This window comes from Myotis lucifugus, unplaced genomic scaffold (assembly GCF_000147115.1).
Source record: "Myotis lucifugus unplaced genomic scaffold, Myoluc2.0 scaffold_3145, whole genome shotgun sequence".
NCBI classification, from domain to species: Eukaryota; Metazoa; Chordata; class Mammalia; order Chiroptera; family Vespertilionidae; genus Myotis; species Myotis lucifugus.
Window position 1 is genome coordinate 1 of NW_005874193.1, and position 16108 is coordinate 16108.

A 16108-nucleotide genomic window follows, 5' to 3' on the forward strand; every position below is an offset into this window, starting at 1 on the left:
AATTTTAGATTTCCAAATAATCACATCCAAACAAGTGAACATGAAAAACCACAATGGTTTCAATTCCTCCCAACAGGCCAGGTAAAGTCCTTCAACCTCAGCCTAGAATGAGCAAATGCCCCAAAGCTTACATAAGAAGGGATCTTCCATGGCCATCAACAGATGAGTGGATTAAAAAACTGTGGTACATCTACACAATGGAATTCTATGCTGCAGAAAAAAGAAGGAACTCTTGCCTTTTGCAACAGCATGGATGGAACTGGAGAGCATTATGCTAAGTGAAATAAGCCAATCAGAGAAAGATAAATACCTCATGATTTCACTCATTTGTGGAATATAGAGAACAACATAGACTGATGAACAGGGACAAATCCAAAGACAGAGAAACAGTGATCAGACTATTAATCCCCAGAGGGAAAGTAGGGGAGGGAGGGGGCAAGGGGAAGAGATAAACCAAAGGACTTGTATGCATGCATATAAGCCAAACCAATGGACATGGACAACAGGGGGATGAGAGCATGAGGGGCAGGGGGAGGTTGGGGATTTAATGGGGAGATGAGGACACATTTGTAATACCTTAACTAATAAAGAATTAAAAAAAAAAGAAGGGATCTTCCTTCTCTGGAATTCTGATTCAACTAGTCCTTGTCATGAAGTCCATCTAAAACTCTGTAATAACTTCAAAAATATGTTTTGTCATTTATCTGACTTCTTTTTTCCTAGTTGTTATAGTGGGAATGCTGGTGTCCCGCTGGAATCTACTACATCACACTGGGAAGTGGGACTCCTTCCATTTCTTCTTCAGTCAGTTTTGGTAAATATATTTTTCAAGAAATTTGTTCAGTTCACTTCAGTCTTCAAATTTACAGCATCTGATATTTGTGCCAACTCATTTTTTCTTGATCACTCTTTCCACAGGTGTGTCAATTTTATTACTCTTTATCAAGAACAATTTTTGAGCTTTCTTGATTCTCTCTCTTGTAACTCTGTTTCCATTTTATAAATTTCTGCTCTTATCTTTATTTTTTCCTTGCTTTCATTTAGTTCTGCTTTATTCTGTTGTTCTTCTTTGAACTTATTAAATTGACATTAGTGTATGCTTTTTTCTAGTTTTATAAAAGCATTTAGACTATAAATATCCTCTCCAAGTATTATTGACACTGTATCTTAAAATTTTTTAATGCGGCACTTTAAAATAAAAATTGTATATATTTAAGGCATAAAACATAATGATTTTATGTACATACTAGAATTGCAATGCAAAAAATTCATGCAGGAGTAGGCCTTCCTTCCCCCAGCTGCCTGCACTGACTTCCCTCTGGCACCAGGGACCCGGGCTTCCCTCGCAGCCCCAGCTTCATCCAGAAGGTTGTCCAGAAGGATGTCTGGAACGATATCCAGTCTAATTAGCATATTATGCTTTTATTATTATAGATGTATAGTGACATGATTACTATAGTCAGGCTAATTAACATATTATCTCCTCACACAGATATCATTCATTTTTGTGATGAGTGTACCTGAAATTTACTCTCTTAGCATATTTCCTGCATTCAAATAGTACTATTAAGTATATTCATCATGCTTATACATTAGCTCTCTAGACATCTCTACGTAACTGCAAATTTGTAGTTTTGCCAACATCTGCCCATCCCTTTCCTCTCCAACCCCTTGTTATCCCTTTTACTATGAGTTTGACTTTTTTATTAGATTTCACATATAAATGAGAAATACAGTAACTGTCTTTCTCTTTCTGGCTTATTTCACTTAGTATAATATCCTCAAGTTTCATCCACATTGTCAACAATGGCAGGATTTCCTTCTTTCTGGTGCCGAAAATATTCCGTTGTGTGTATATACACAATATATTCTTTATCTATTGGTCTTTCGACAGGCACTCAGGTTGTCTTTTTATCTTGGCTGTTGTGAAAATGCTACAATAAACATGTGAGTGCAGATAATCTCTTTTAGATAATGATTTCATTTCCTTCTGATATATACCCAGAAGTGGAATAGTTGAATCATATATAGTGTGTGTGAAGATTTTCTGTGGCAATATGTATATGCATTCCCTAAGGCAGTGATGGTGAACCTATGACACACGTGTCAGAGGTGACACGCGAACTCATTTTTTTGGTTGATTTTTCTTTGCTAAATGGCATTTAAATATATAAAATAAATATCAAAAATATGTCTTTGTTTTACTATGGTTGCAAATATCAAAAAATGTCTATATGTGACACGGCACCAGAGTTAAGTTAGGGTTTTTCAAAATGCTGACACGCCTTGCTCAAAAGGTTCACCATCACTGCTCTATCCACTGAACCAAACCGGCTAGGGCAATAAAAACATATTTTAAAAATCCAGTTTTCTTTGAAGTTCTGGGACTATACAAATGATCTATTTAATATTGAATGAGCTGTAGAAGTTTGTGTTTTTGAGAAATTGGTCCATTTCATTTGAGTTGTCAAATTGTTCATAGTACTCCAATATTGCCCTTTTGATATCTGAAAGTTTTAAAATGATATCCACTGTTTCATTTCTGATACTGGTAAATGTGTCTTCTCTTTTTTATTCTTTTTCAGTCTTGCTAGAGATTTGTCAATTTTATGATCTTTTCAAGTAAGCAGATCTTTACATCACTGACTTTCTCCATTATACTTCTGTTTTCAATTTATTTTTATTCTTTATTATTTCCTTTCTTCTATTTGCCTATATTTTATTTTGCTCTTCTTTTTCAAAGTTGTCTAGGTTTCTGGGTTAAGAGCTTAGATCAAGCATGTCAAACTCAAAGGCTAACATGGGCCAAATAAACAAGGTTTAAATTTATGTGGGCTGCAAAAAAAAACCCCAAAAAACCACAAAAGCTTCAATTTTCATACAAACAATTTTGATAGACATGCTGAATTCAAAGGGCTGAAATGAGTAATCGTTAACATAAAATAATAGAAAATTTTAATAAAAATTAATATTTTTTCTTGAACATTAACTTACCAGACACTGAAAAACTGCACAAATTAATAAGCGTAACACAAATAAATCTATGTTTCTTGTTCTCTGAAAGTGAAATATGTCCTATTGCGCACACCAAATAAGTCAGTACAAGACTAATGATGTGGCAATTGGCTGCTAAAATATTCGCTACCAGTATTAGTGGAGAGAAATGGTGCACCTATGTGTAAGGTGCATAAGGGAAATGAATGCAACACGATTATAGTAATCAGTCATTAGCGAGCATTGTAGTTCATTATTAATAATTATGTATAACAGGATATTGTAAAAATTAGTTATGAAATTTTTATTAAAACGTTTCTTACATACCATTATATTGACTGTGCCACAAAAATATTCATGTGGGCCGCATGTGGCCCGTGGGCCATGAGTTTGACATGCTTGGCTAAGATTGTTTTGAGACTTTTCTTCTTTTTAATATATGCATTTATTATTGTTCCTTTTAAACTGCTTTGACTGTGTCCCTCAAATTTTGATATGTTGTATATTCATTTCCATTCACTGCAATGTCTTTCTTTTACTTTTCTTTGGTCATGAATTATTTAGGAATGTATGGCTTTAGTGTTTAGTAATTTTCCTTTTCTTTCATTATCAGTTTATAAGATTCCATCATACATATTTTATATGATTTCAATTTTTTTAAATTTGTTGAACTTTGGATATGGTCTATCTTGGACACTTAAAAAGACTGATATTCTGCTGTTGTTGGATGGAGTGGTCTGTGATTTAAAACCTGTTGGTCATTGGTGTTGAATTCTTCTCCATTCTCACTAATGTCCTGTGTAGTTGTTCTATCAACTATTAAAAGATGTTGAAATATCCAACTATAATTGTGGATTTGCCTAAAACGAAAAGTTCTATCAGTTTGCTTCAAATGTTTTGCAACTTTCTTGTTTGGTGCAAACACTGTAGGATTGCTCTGGAGTCTTGTTGGATAAACCTGTTTATCAGTACATAATATTCCTCTGGGTAATATTCTTTGCTCTGAAATCTATTTTATCTATTCCTGAGTTTATTAATTAATGTTTGTATCATATATTTTTCCCATACTTTTACTTTCAACCTATCTATATTGTTTTTAATCCAGTATACCAATTCTGCCTTTTAACTTCTGTATTTAGGCTACTTATATTTAACGTCATTATTTATATGTTAATAATTTTGTCTACTTTTTTTCTTTTTATTCTCTAATTTTCATATCTCTACCTTATTTTCCTGACTTCCTGTGTGTTATTTGAAATTCTTTCACAATTCCACCTTTATCTACAGTCTTTTTAAGTATATAACTTTGTATAGCTTTTCCTAGTGGTTGCTCTAGATATTGCATTATATATATGTACTAGAGGCCCGGTGCATGAAAATTCATGCACTGGAGGGAGGGTCCCTCAGCCTGGCCTGCCCCCTCTCACAGTCCAGGAGCCCTCAGGGGTGGGAGGCGACCCGGTGATCAGGGGAAGGTGACGCCCCATTACACCTCTGCTGCTGCCACTGCCGGCAGCGCAAGCCTTGGTTACCTGAGCCTTGGGCGACCCTGGGTGGCTGGGCAGTCGCCATCCGAGGTTTGCCTGTCCCTTGGGCCAGGACTGGGGGATTCCGAAGGCAGGCATCCCAGCGGGGTTGAGGGGACTGGGCGCCGCCATCTTGTGGTGGTGGGCACTGCCATCTTTGAGGGCGGGGCAGCCAATTACCATATTCCCTCCTTATTGTCTGTGGGCATCGCCATTTTTGCGATGGCTTGAGGGTCAATTAGCATAGTCCCTCTTTATTAGGTAGGATAATTTATGACAGTGTAATGGTACTATTTTACTAGTCTGAGTAAAGTGAAGAAATCTTAGTTCCTATATATCCCTTTACCCTATCCACTTTTAATTATCTTAACTATTTCCACTATATACATTTAGAACCATGTCAGACAGTGCTTCAAGAAACAATTTAGAAAACCAACAAGGAGGCCGAAACCGGTTTGGCTCAGTGGATAGAGCGTCGGCCTGCGGACTCAAGGGTCCCGGGTTCGATTCCGGTCAGGGGCATGTACCTGGGTTGCAGGCACATCCCCAGTGGGGGGTGTGCAGGAGGCAGCTGATCAATGTTTCTCTCTCATCGATGTTTCTAACTCTCTATCTCTCTCCCTTCCTCTCTGTAAAAAGTCAATAAAATATTTATAAAAAAAAAAAAGAAAACCAACTAGGAGAAACTCTATCATACTTACTAATATTTTTGCTTACCATGTTCTTATTTCCTTCCTAATATTCCAAGGTTCCTTCTCTGATCATTTTCTTTCTGTTTAGATAACTTGCTTTAACCATTCCTTTAGGGTAGGCCATGTTGGTTGCATTATACATTCCCCGCAATGGTACACAAGAGTTCCTTCCAATTTCTTCACATCCCCACCATACTTGTTATTTTCAGAGTCCTTTTTTTTTTTTTTTTTAGCAATTATCATAATGGTTTTGAAATGATATATTATTGTATTTTTGGTTTGCTTTTCTCTAATGATTAGTGATGTTGAACATCTTTTCATATGCAAGTCCACTGTTCATTTTTTAATTGGATTATTTGTTTGGTTGTCATTGTTGAGTTATAGTTTTTACTATATTCTGGGTATTATCAAGTCAGTTACATGATTTACAAATATTTCCTCCCATTCCATAACTTGCCTTTTCATTTTGTTAATTGTGTCCTTTGATGCACATTAAGATGTAGCCCCACAAAAGGTGCTTACCTTGAAGATTAGTATACCAAAAGCAATTTCCCTCTCCACTCATTTTTCTTTTCCCAGATAACTTAAAATTTGAACTTCTTAATCTATATAGGCTAAACTGCTGAAGGAAACTTCATTTAATTCACATTTTTTAAGAGGGTGTTAAATCTTCTAGGTTTCTCATTGTCATAGTGTTGTAAGGGAGTAAAATTCCCACCAAATTGCCTGTTTTGACTATTTTGTATTACTATCTTGTATTACTATTTTGTATTACTGTAGCTGTGAGATATTTTACTTTTACTGATTTTTTTAGAGAGAGTGGAAGGGAGAGGGAGAGAGAGGAAACATCAATGTAAGAGTCATTGACTGATTGCCTCCCATACGCACACAGACCAGGGACCAAACCCACAAGCTGGGCATGTGCCCTGATAGGAAGTAAACCAGTGACCTTTTAGTACATGGATGACACTAAACCAACTGAGCCATACCAGACAGGGCATAAGATATTATTCACTTTCTATGCATACAGAAATTACTAACCAAAAATAATAGCTTTAACCTTAGATCACACCTCCAGCATCTTTATGTCTCAAAGGGAAGGTAAATCCTAACATTGAATTTATATCTACATTTGAAGGCAATATTCCTGTGCATTATTTCATAGAAGTGGGCTTATATAACCTATTTGCCATAATTCCCCAAGCTAATCTCCTTTGTTAATTTAATTTTGTCCATGATGGATTCATTAAAATGGCTCACATTTAGGAGCCATTATGGATTGTACTTAAAGCTATTTGGATTTTATGTTTTCTAACCAGTGCTATATTTCTGTAACCCAGATGGCAATGAATATTCCAGATACTCATCTTCCAATTTGTAAACCAAATAGTAATGCCATTTGTTACTGCCCAGAAATAAGCTATTATCAATTATTATGTGAAAAATTAATTTAATTTTTTCTCTACCCAGCAAGCTATCCCAAAAGTCATGGAACAGAAAGGATCCCACACCAAATTAAAATGCTTAAGGCACATGGCTTATTAAATCAATTTAAATACACAACAAAAAGCAGGGAGAAGATATGGGATAACATACTTTGGATAAGTTACAAGAAAGTAGAAGGTTCTTATTATCCCAGTTATGCAAGATCATATCTTCTCTTCTCTGCTGCATCAGCATTCTCCACTGACTATATAATTTTGAGAACCAGAGTTGAGGACTGTCCAAGGGGGATAAACATATAGAAAATATAATGAGTCAATGACATGCACTTGCTCTAATCAAGTACAGAGAGATGCAGAAGGACTACAGCTATAGCTCATTAATCAGCCTCATAGCTATTCTGGATTTTATTTCTGTTTCTTGAGTACAGGACCCCAAAGATAAAGAAGGTGTCACCCAATTAAGACCCATTTAAGACCTTAACAATACCAAGTGCTTCAATTGTGTCTTAATAATACTAATATCCATTTGGCCCCTCTATCTCTTCCTATGTTTAACACTCATATGTTCTATATACTTTATCTACACCTATCATAACATGTTTCACAACTACTTGCTTCTATACTTAGTTTCATATCTCCTCCTTATTTCACAAATACTTCTCTATTTAGTGTCATATATCCTCCTTTGTTTCTCTTATTTTCTATAGCAAAATTGAGTATTTTAAAATAATACCACTAACTCACATTATAGCAAACAAGCATTAATGAGGATGAAATGTCCCTATATATACTGTCTGGAAGTGCCCCCAACATACAGTTAGTGAATAAAGCAAGGTGACAAGAATTGTGTATACTATGCTGTCTTTCATTGCGGGGCGGGGGGCAGGCGGGGGGGAGAGCTTGTATTTGGTAGCATTTTTCTGGTAGGATACAGAAGAAACTGGTAACACTAATTTCCTCTCAGGAGGATAACTAGATAGCATGCACATTCTTTGAACGTTTAAAGCTGCATGAGACATACATATTACCTACTGAAAAATTGGATGATTATTTTAAAATGTATTTATAAAATATTAATTATCTATTTTTTCTATATACAGATATCAGAATGGCCGCACAACTAAACCTGCCAGAAAATACAGATGACTGGACAAAAGATGATGTAAATCGGTGGTTAGATAGTCATAAAATTGACCAAAAACACCGGAAAATCTTGACCGAACAAGATGTGAATGGAGCAGTCCTGAAGTTTCTAACTAAAAATCATCTCATCGAAATGGGCATAACACATGGACCAGCTATCCAAATAGAACAACTATTCAAAAAATTGCAGAAAGAATCCTCTGAAGATCCTATTCAGACATGTCAGAAGAAAAAAGGCAGTAAAAAGGTGCCTAAAACACAAACTTTGATGCAAGAGGAAAATGAGGAAACTTCAAAGCAAAAACACAAGGGTAAAGAGAAATCAGATATGGCTAATGCCTCTACAATGAGTACAGTTTCTAAGTCACTAAAAAGTGAGTTCATAGGAGATGAAATAGATGATACAAAGGAAAAGCAGCCATCCATAGATCTGACATGTGTATCATACCCTTTTGATGAATTCAGTGACCCATATCGTTACAAATTGGATTTTTGTCTACAGCCTGAAACAGGACCACTCAATCTCATTGATCCAATACATGAATTCAAAGAGTTCACAAATACAAAAAATGCCACAGAGGAGGATGTTAAAATGAAATTTAGCAATGAAGTTTTCCGATTTGCTTCAGCTTGTATGAATTCACGGACCAATGGCACCATTCATTTTGGAGTCAAAGACAAGCCCCACGGAAAAATTGTTGGTGTGAATGTCACCAGTGTCACCAAAGAAGCTCTCATTGACCACTTCAATCTGATGATCCACCAATATTTTGAAGACCATCAGGTCCAAAAAGCAAAGAAGTGCATTCGAGAGCCAAGGTTTGTAGAAGTTTTACTGCCAAACAGTACTCCGTCTGACAGATTTGTTATTGAAGTGGATGTCATTCCAAAATACTCTGAATGTGAACATGATTATTTCCAGATTAAAATGCAGAACTGCAACAACAAAGTATGGGAACAAAGAAAACATTTCTCAGTGTTTGTGCGAGATGGGGCCAGCTCTAAAGACATCATGAAAAATAAGGTAGATTTCAAAATATTTCAATTAGGTTTAGAAGCATTGGCAGAACATAGAAAAGAAGCAGAAGAAAAATGCAGAATAAAAACAAATAATAAAAACAGTGAGGGTCCAAAGCTTATTGAATTGTTGACAGGAAATAAGGATTTGTTAGATAATTCATACTATGAATGGTACATTCTTGTAACAAACAAATGCCATCCTAATCAAATAAAACACTTAGATTTTCTAAAGGAAATAAAATGGTTTGCTGTATTGGATTTTGATCCTGAATCTGTGAGCAAGGGGGTAGTCAATGCTTACAAAGAAAGCCGAATAGTAAACCTTCACTTGCCAAGTCTATATGTAGAGGGGAAAACCACACCAAATGAGAAGATTTCTAGTCTAAATCTTTATCAGCAACCCAGCTGGATTTTCTGCAATGGCAGGTTAGACCTTGACAGTGAAAAATACAAACCCTTAGATCCAAGCTCCTGGCAAAAAGAAAAAGCATCTGAAGTCAGGAAACTGATATCATTTCTTACACATGAAGATGTAATGCCAAGAGGGAAGTTTTTGGTGGTATTTCTTTTACTCTCCTCCGTGGATGACCCAAGAGACCCCCTCATTGAAACCTTCTGTGCTTTCTACCAAGATCTCAAAGGAATAGAAAATATATTGTGTGTTTGTGTACACTCCCACATATGTCAGAGATGGAAAGATCTACTTGAAGCAAGATTAACAAAACAAGATGAATTATCAAGCCAATGTATTTCTTCTTTAAGTCTTGAAGAGATCAATGGTACTATTCTTAAACTAAAATCTGTGACTAAATCTTCACAGAGATTTTTGCCATCTATTGGTTCATCTACTGTCCTTCTGGAAATGGAAGAAGATATCATGACTGCTCTGGAAATTCTCTGTGAAAATGAATGTAAAGGAACACTCTTAGAAAACGACAAAAATAAATTTCTTGAATTCAAGGCTTTAAAAGAGGAAGACTTCTATAGAGGTGGTAAAGTATCATGGTGGAACTTCTATTTTTCTTCTGAAAATTATTCTTCACCTTTTGTCAAAAGGGATAAATATGAAAAACTTGAAAGAATGATTCACAACTGTGCAGATTCTTCAAAGTCAACATGTTCCAAAATTATTCATCTGTATCATCATCCAGGCTGTGGTGGGACTACCTTGGCTATGCATATTCTTTGGGAACTAAGGAAGAAATTCAGATGTGCTGTGCTGAAGAACAAGACAGTGGATTTTTCTGAAATTGGAAAACAAGTGACTAATTTAATCACCTATGGGACAGCAAACCATCAGGAATATTTACCTGTACTGCTCCTTGTTGATGATTTTGAAGAACAAGGTGATATCTATCTTCTGCAGGCCTCTATTCAAACAGCTATAACGAGTAAGTACATTCGATATGAGAAACCTTTAGTGATCATCCTAAATTGCGTAAGATCACAGAATCCTGAAAAATGTGCGAAGATGTCAGACAGTATCGCCCTAATACAACAACTATCTTCCAAAGAACAGAGAGCATTTGAGCTTAAATTGAAAGAAATTGAAGAGCAACATAAAAACTTTGAAGATTTTTATTCCTTCATGATCATGAAAACCAATTTTGATAAAAAGTACATAGAAAATGTGGTCAGGAATATCCTGAAAGGACAAAATATTTCCACCAAGGAGGCAAAGCTCTTTTCTTTTCTGGCTCTTCTTAATTCATATGTACCTGATACCACCATTTCACTTTCACAGTGTGAAAAGTTTTTAGGAATCACAACCAAGAAGGCTTACTGGGGAACAGAAAAACTTGAAGATAAGATGGGCACCTACTCTACAATTCTGATAAAAACAGAGGTCGTGGAATGTGGAAAATACTGTGGAGTGCGCATTATACACCCTTTGATTGCTATTCGCTCACTGGAAGAATTGAAGATAAGCTATGATTTGGATAAAAGTCAAATTATGTGGGATATGCTAACAGAAAATGTGTTCTATGATACTGGTATAGGAAGAAGCAAATTTTTTCAGGATATGCAAACACTGCTGCTCACAAGACAGCGAATTGAACATGAAGGTGAAACAGGGACTTGGTTTTCCCCATTCATTGAAGCATTACATGAAGATGAAGGGAACAAAGCAGTTGAAAAAGTATTGCTGGAAGGTATTCATCGGTTCAACCCAAATGCATTCATTTGCCAAGCCTTGGCAAGACATTTCTACATTAAAGAGAGGGACTTTACCAGTGCCCTTCATTGGGCAAATCAAGCAAAAAACATAGAACCTAACAATTCTTATATCTCAGATACACTGGGTCAAGTCTACAAAAGTAAAATAAGATGGTGGACAGAGAATAATGAAAGAAACAGAAACATTTCAGTTGCTGATCTAACTGAACTTTTGGATTTAGCAGTTCATGCCTCAGAAGCATTCAAGGAATCGCAACAGCAAAGTGAATATAAAGAGGATGAGGCAATGGAAAGGTTTAATCAGAAGTCAAAGAGGAGGTATGATACTTACAATATTGCTGGTTATCAAGGGGAGATAGAAGTTGGGCTCTATGCAATCCAGATTCTCCAGCTCATTCCTTTTTTTGACAATAAAAATGAACTATCTAAAAGAGACATGATCAATTTTATATCAGGCAATAGTGATATTCCTGGGGATCCAAACAATGAATTTAAATTAGCCCTCAAGAATTTTATTCCCTATCTAACTAAATTGCGATCTTCTTTGAAAAAGTCCTTTGATTTTTTTGATGACTATTTTGTTCTTCTAAAACCAAGAAGCAACATTAAGCAAAATGAACAGTCCAAAACTCGGAGAAAGGTGGCTGGATATTTTAAGAAATATGCAGATATATTTGGTCCCTTTGAGGAATTACAAAACAGAGATCTTGGATCACAGCTTAGTTTGCCACTTCGAGTAGAGCTGTATCGGAGAAGCCTAGAAGTTTTAAAAGCAGACAAGTTTTCTGGGCTCTTGGAATACCTTATCAAAAGTCAAGAAATTGCTATTAACACCATGGAAGATATAGTGAAAAAATACACTTTTCTCTTCGAACAATGCGCTGTCAGAATCCAGCAAAAGGAAAAACAGAATTTCATCTTGGCCAATATCATTCTCTACTGCATTAAACCTACCTCCAAAATTGTGATGCCAACTAAAAAACTGAAAGATCAGCTTCGAGAAATCTTGCAACAAATAGGACCATCTTATCAATTTTCAGAACCTTATTTCTTAGCTTCCCTCTTATTCTGGCCAGAAAACCAAAAACTAGATCAAGATTCTAAACAAATGGAAAAACATGCTCGGTCACTACAAAATTCTTTCAGGGGGCAGTATAAACATATGTATCGTACGAAGCAACCAATAGCATATTTCTTTCTTGGGAAAGGTAACAATATGAACAGACTTGTCCACAAAGGGAAAATTGATCAATGCTATGGAAAAACACTTGATATTAATATCTGGTGGCAGAGTGGAGAAGTATGGAAGGAAAAAAAAGTCCAAGAACTTTTGCTTCGTTTAAAGGGACGAGCTGAAAATAACTGTTTATACATAGAATATGGAATCAATGAACGAATCACAATACCCATCACACCTGCTTTCTGGGGTCAACTAAGAAGTGGTAGAAGCATAGAAAAAGTGTCCTTTTACCTGGGATTTTCCATTGGAGGCCCACTTGCTTATGATATTGAGATTATTTAAGAGCCTGATCTTCTCCCTGCAGGAATGTGGTCTCAGTACACTTTTTTTTTTTTTTGACCCAAGACTTTAAATTTCTCTTAAGTATGTTATGAGTCCTATACAGTGGTGAAAAAGAAAAAAAAGTGAGAAATGTGGACAGTATCAAATATCTTCCTTGGCTTGGATAACACTATCAAGGATAAGATAAGAACAAGATAAGGAGCTAGGGATGGAATTAGGAGAAGTGAATGTAATAAGTCAGCCCCACAGAACTCCACCACTTCCCCCAATTACCCAACCAAGGCATGGATTGAGGTAGAGTGCCTCCTTTCTTCTCAACTGGAAAAAATTTTCAGAATAGGAAAAAATAGTTATGATTCCAATACATTATAATATTGGGAAGCATTTCATTAAAAAGGTGAAATCCTCTCAAGCTGAAGAGCAACATTTGTTCTTACCAAGCACATCAGCACTCAAGGATCTTTCAAAGCAGAGGAGCAACCAGTTCTCTGAAGGTCATACCCACAGAAGTCAGCAGATTTTACCAAAGTAGGCTGGAGAATTAGACTGCCTTTTCATGTAATAGGAGGCAGTTGAGCAAAAGTGGGGCCGGGGCGAGTGAGTTATAGAACTCTATACACACACACAAACCAACCAAACAAACAAACAAACACTGGAACTCCAAAGCTAATTAATAAAAAGGGCTCTTGTGAAAAAAGACTAATTTTTCTCCCATCCAGGGAATCCTAACATACTGGCAAGATATGCATGTAACCTTTGCACTGAATAAGCACAACCAGTGAGAGGTAATCAAAATGCAATTTTCCTCCCATAAAATTATGGACATGGACAATCACCAATGGTTTCAAAAATTGATAAAAAGCTGATAAACAACTTTATAGCAGATGAATCAGACTTTCCTAAATCCTGATCAATATTAACAGAGAGAGAGCCAGACGTATGAGATTATGGAGTGCACACATCACCAAATAATTGAACCTGAATCTGGATCAATTCAGGATCTTTCTTCCAATGGAAAGGAAATACAGATGTTGGATATGCTTCAAAGTAATTCCATGTGTAAAGTATGGAGATGGTGAAAGGAAAGTAGATAAACAGTATAACTGCAACAAGATGGGACCTGAGTTAACAATTGCTGCATGATGCATATATGGGAGTTCTGTATCTCTTTTCTCTTCTTTGGACTGTGCTCTTGAAATTTTATGTTATAAACAATTTCTAAAACAAAAAAATGCAATTTGTTTTTTCCTTCACAATTCCATTCTGATTTTTAATAGTGGGTTGTGTGTGTGTTTGGGGGTGTGGGGGAGAGAGGGAGGGCACAGTCTCTTGCTCCTGAATGAAATTTCAGCTAACTTCTCAGCTCACTCATGGTTAAAAAAAAATTCTCTGGTTAAACACAGTCTCAATTTTAAAAATGAGAATGTCCAGTCACATTTTTCTCTGGGGCCACTTCCCACTTTGCCCCAGGTTTCAGTCTACTCTACACAGACTGTCTCTGATGGAGTCCTTGTGTCTTACCAGGTGATTCTGTTGAACTCAAACTAAACCAGCTTAGACAGGTTCGTGTTCTCTCTCTCTCTCTCTCTCTCTCTCTCTCTCTCACTTATCTTGGGTGCACGAGAAACACTCATGAATGTTACTTCTACCACTGGTAGTTAGTAGAGCTAATTTCCAGTCTTGGAAACAATATGCCCCATAACATCAGGAAGACACAGGTCCGGCACTTCACAAAGACCTCTTAAAGTCTCCTCCCATACTCCCCATCCCCTGCTCTATAGGCTGGAGATGAGATTCTCATGGTGTTTGAGAGAACTTCTGCCAAAAGAACATCTTCATAAATGCCTCTCTTCCTGAATGCCAGCAGCTGGCTAACTATAGCCTGTAGACCAAATCCAGCCTGTCTTTTAAATAAAGTTTTATTGGCACACAGCTACACTCATTTAAGTATTGGCTATGGCTGCTTTTGCATTGCAACAACAAAATTGAGTAGTTGCAACAGAAATCATATATCCCACAAACCTAAATTTTTACTAACTGGCTCTTTAGAGAAAAATTTTGCCAACTCCTGCTCTATGCTATCAACTCTCACATCTTTTTTGTAGGTCAGCTGTCTAATTGGTTCTTAAACATCTATTTTGCAAATATACATCTTAGTTTATCACCTAATTTGATATCTGGTTTCTATCATTTTAGGACTAAAGTTAAAACTTAACAATCTTTTAACACAATAATTTTTTTTCCACATTATAATAATCCAGGTCTAACACTGCCAAGAACAGCAGAGTAATAAATGTATGTGGGTTTTCCTTTTGCAAATAAAAATAAAACTGAATGATGCTGGATAAATTGGACAAGCTAACTGATCTATCATAATTCTTTTTACCCATTTAGCTTTATATTTTCCTTAGGTCCATGGAATTTAGTCTTGAAAAATAGAAATTTAGAAGGTAAGATTTAAATATTAATAATCTACTCTTCCTTAGGCCAGCAGTTCTCAATTGAGCAAAACCCCTCTAGAGGTCTCTCCAAGTTGTTTCTCTCTCATCAATATTCTATCTCCCAATTCAGATAAAGCCTAGTGTGAGAAGGTATGGGAATGTGGTTTAGAAAGTAATACCAATGGGAAGATCAGTTATTAAACAGATTTCTCTTTAAAAATTATTTCCTCAGTTATTTTTTATATTATTTTCTATCCTTTCTGATGGTATGCCTGTTGCACAATTTAGAACGTACTAGAGAAGAGTTCATATGCATTTAAATATTTATAGATTTTTTTCACTTTATCGGCAAAAAACGCAGTGCCAGTTAAAATATGTATACTATTATTCTGTTTTTTTTTTCTGTATTTTTAAAATATGTTTTTATTGATTTTTTAGAGAGAGAGGAAGGGAGAGGGAGAGAGAGAGATAGAAACATCAATGAGAGAGAAGCATTGATCAGTTGCCTCCTGCACATCCCTACTGGGGATCGAGCCCACAACATGGAGCATGTGCCCTGACAGGGAATAGAACCAGTGACCTCTTGATGCATGGGACAATACTCAACTACTGAGCTACACTGGCTGGGCCTTTTCTGTATTTTTAAAACTTATATATGTATACATACCACTAAAATATTGTAGCAAAGCTTCCAAATTTAAGGCAGTCTTAATAGCATGATGGTCCTACATCTCCACTGAAAACTTTGCACATAAGTAAAAAAGTGCATTTTCTTTCATTAGTGGAAGAAGGGAAGTGTTCAGTTTTAAATCCAGAATCTACACTTTAATGAGATTTCATCATCATCTCTTCCTAGTTGGAGGAAATAGAGTTTAAGCCCATATTTTAGTGTTTCGGGTAAGATGATGATTTACAAGTGTAAGTCCTGGCACGAAGCAAATGGCACATTCCGAAGGAGTCATTTGATGACAGCTTAGTAAGAGAACTATTTTAAAAAGTATAGGTAGGGTTTATACCAGAGATACAAAACTGACTGAATACTCAAAAATTAATCAACTACCAAAAAATTAATTAACTACCATATTAAGGCTAAAGTAGAAAAATCACATGATTATACCAACTGATAAAAAAATCATGTGACAATACT

At 36.0% G+C, this 16108-nt stretch overlaps 1 protein-coding gene across 2 annotated transcripts; it reads left to right on the forward strand.

Moving 5' to 3' along the window:
* The first annotated feature begins 719 nt into the window (after positions 1-719).
* SAMD9 (sterile alpha motif domain containing 9) lies at positions 720-13776 on the forward strand. Of its 2 annotated transcripts, none has more exons than XM_006108691.3 (2): positions 720-814; positions 7758-13776. In XM_006108691.3, exon 2 carries the CDS (start codon positions 7766-7768, stop codon positions 12518-12520), a length of 4755 nt encoding a protein of 1584 aa, XP_006108753.1. In that variant the 5' UTR covers positions 720-814; positions 7758-7765; the 3' UTR covers positions 12521-13776. The 2 variants fall into 2 exon arrangements, with proteins under 2 accessions (XP_006108753.1, XP_023604902.1); XM_023749134.1 differs by lacking the exon at positions 720-814 and adding an exon at positions 899-918.
* The last annotated feature ends 2332 nt before the right edge of the window (positions 13777-16108 follow it).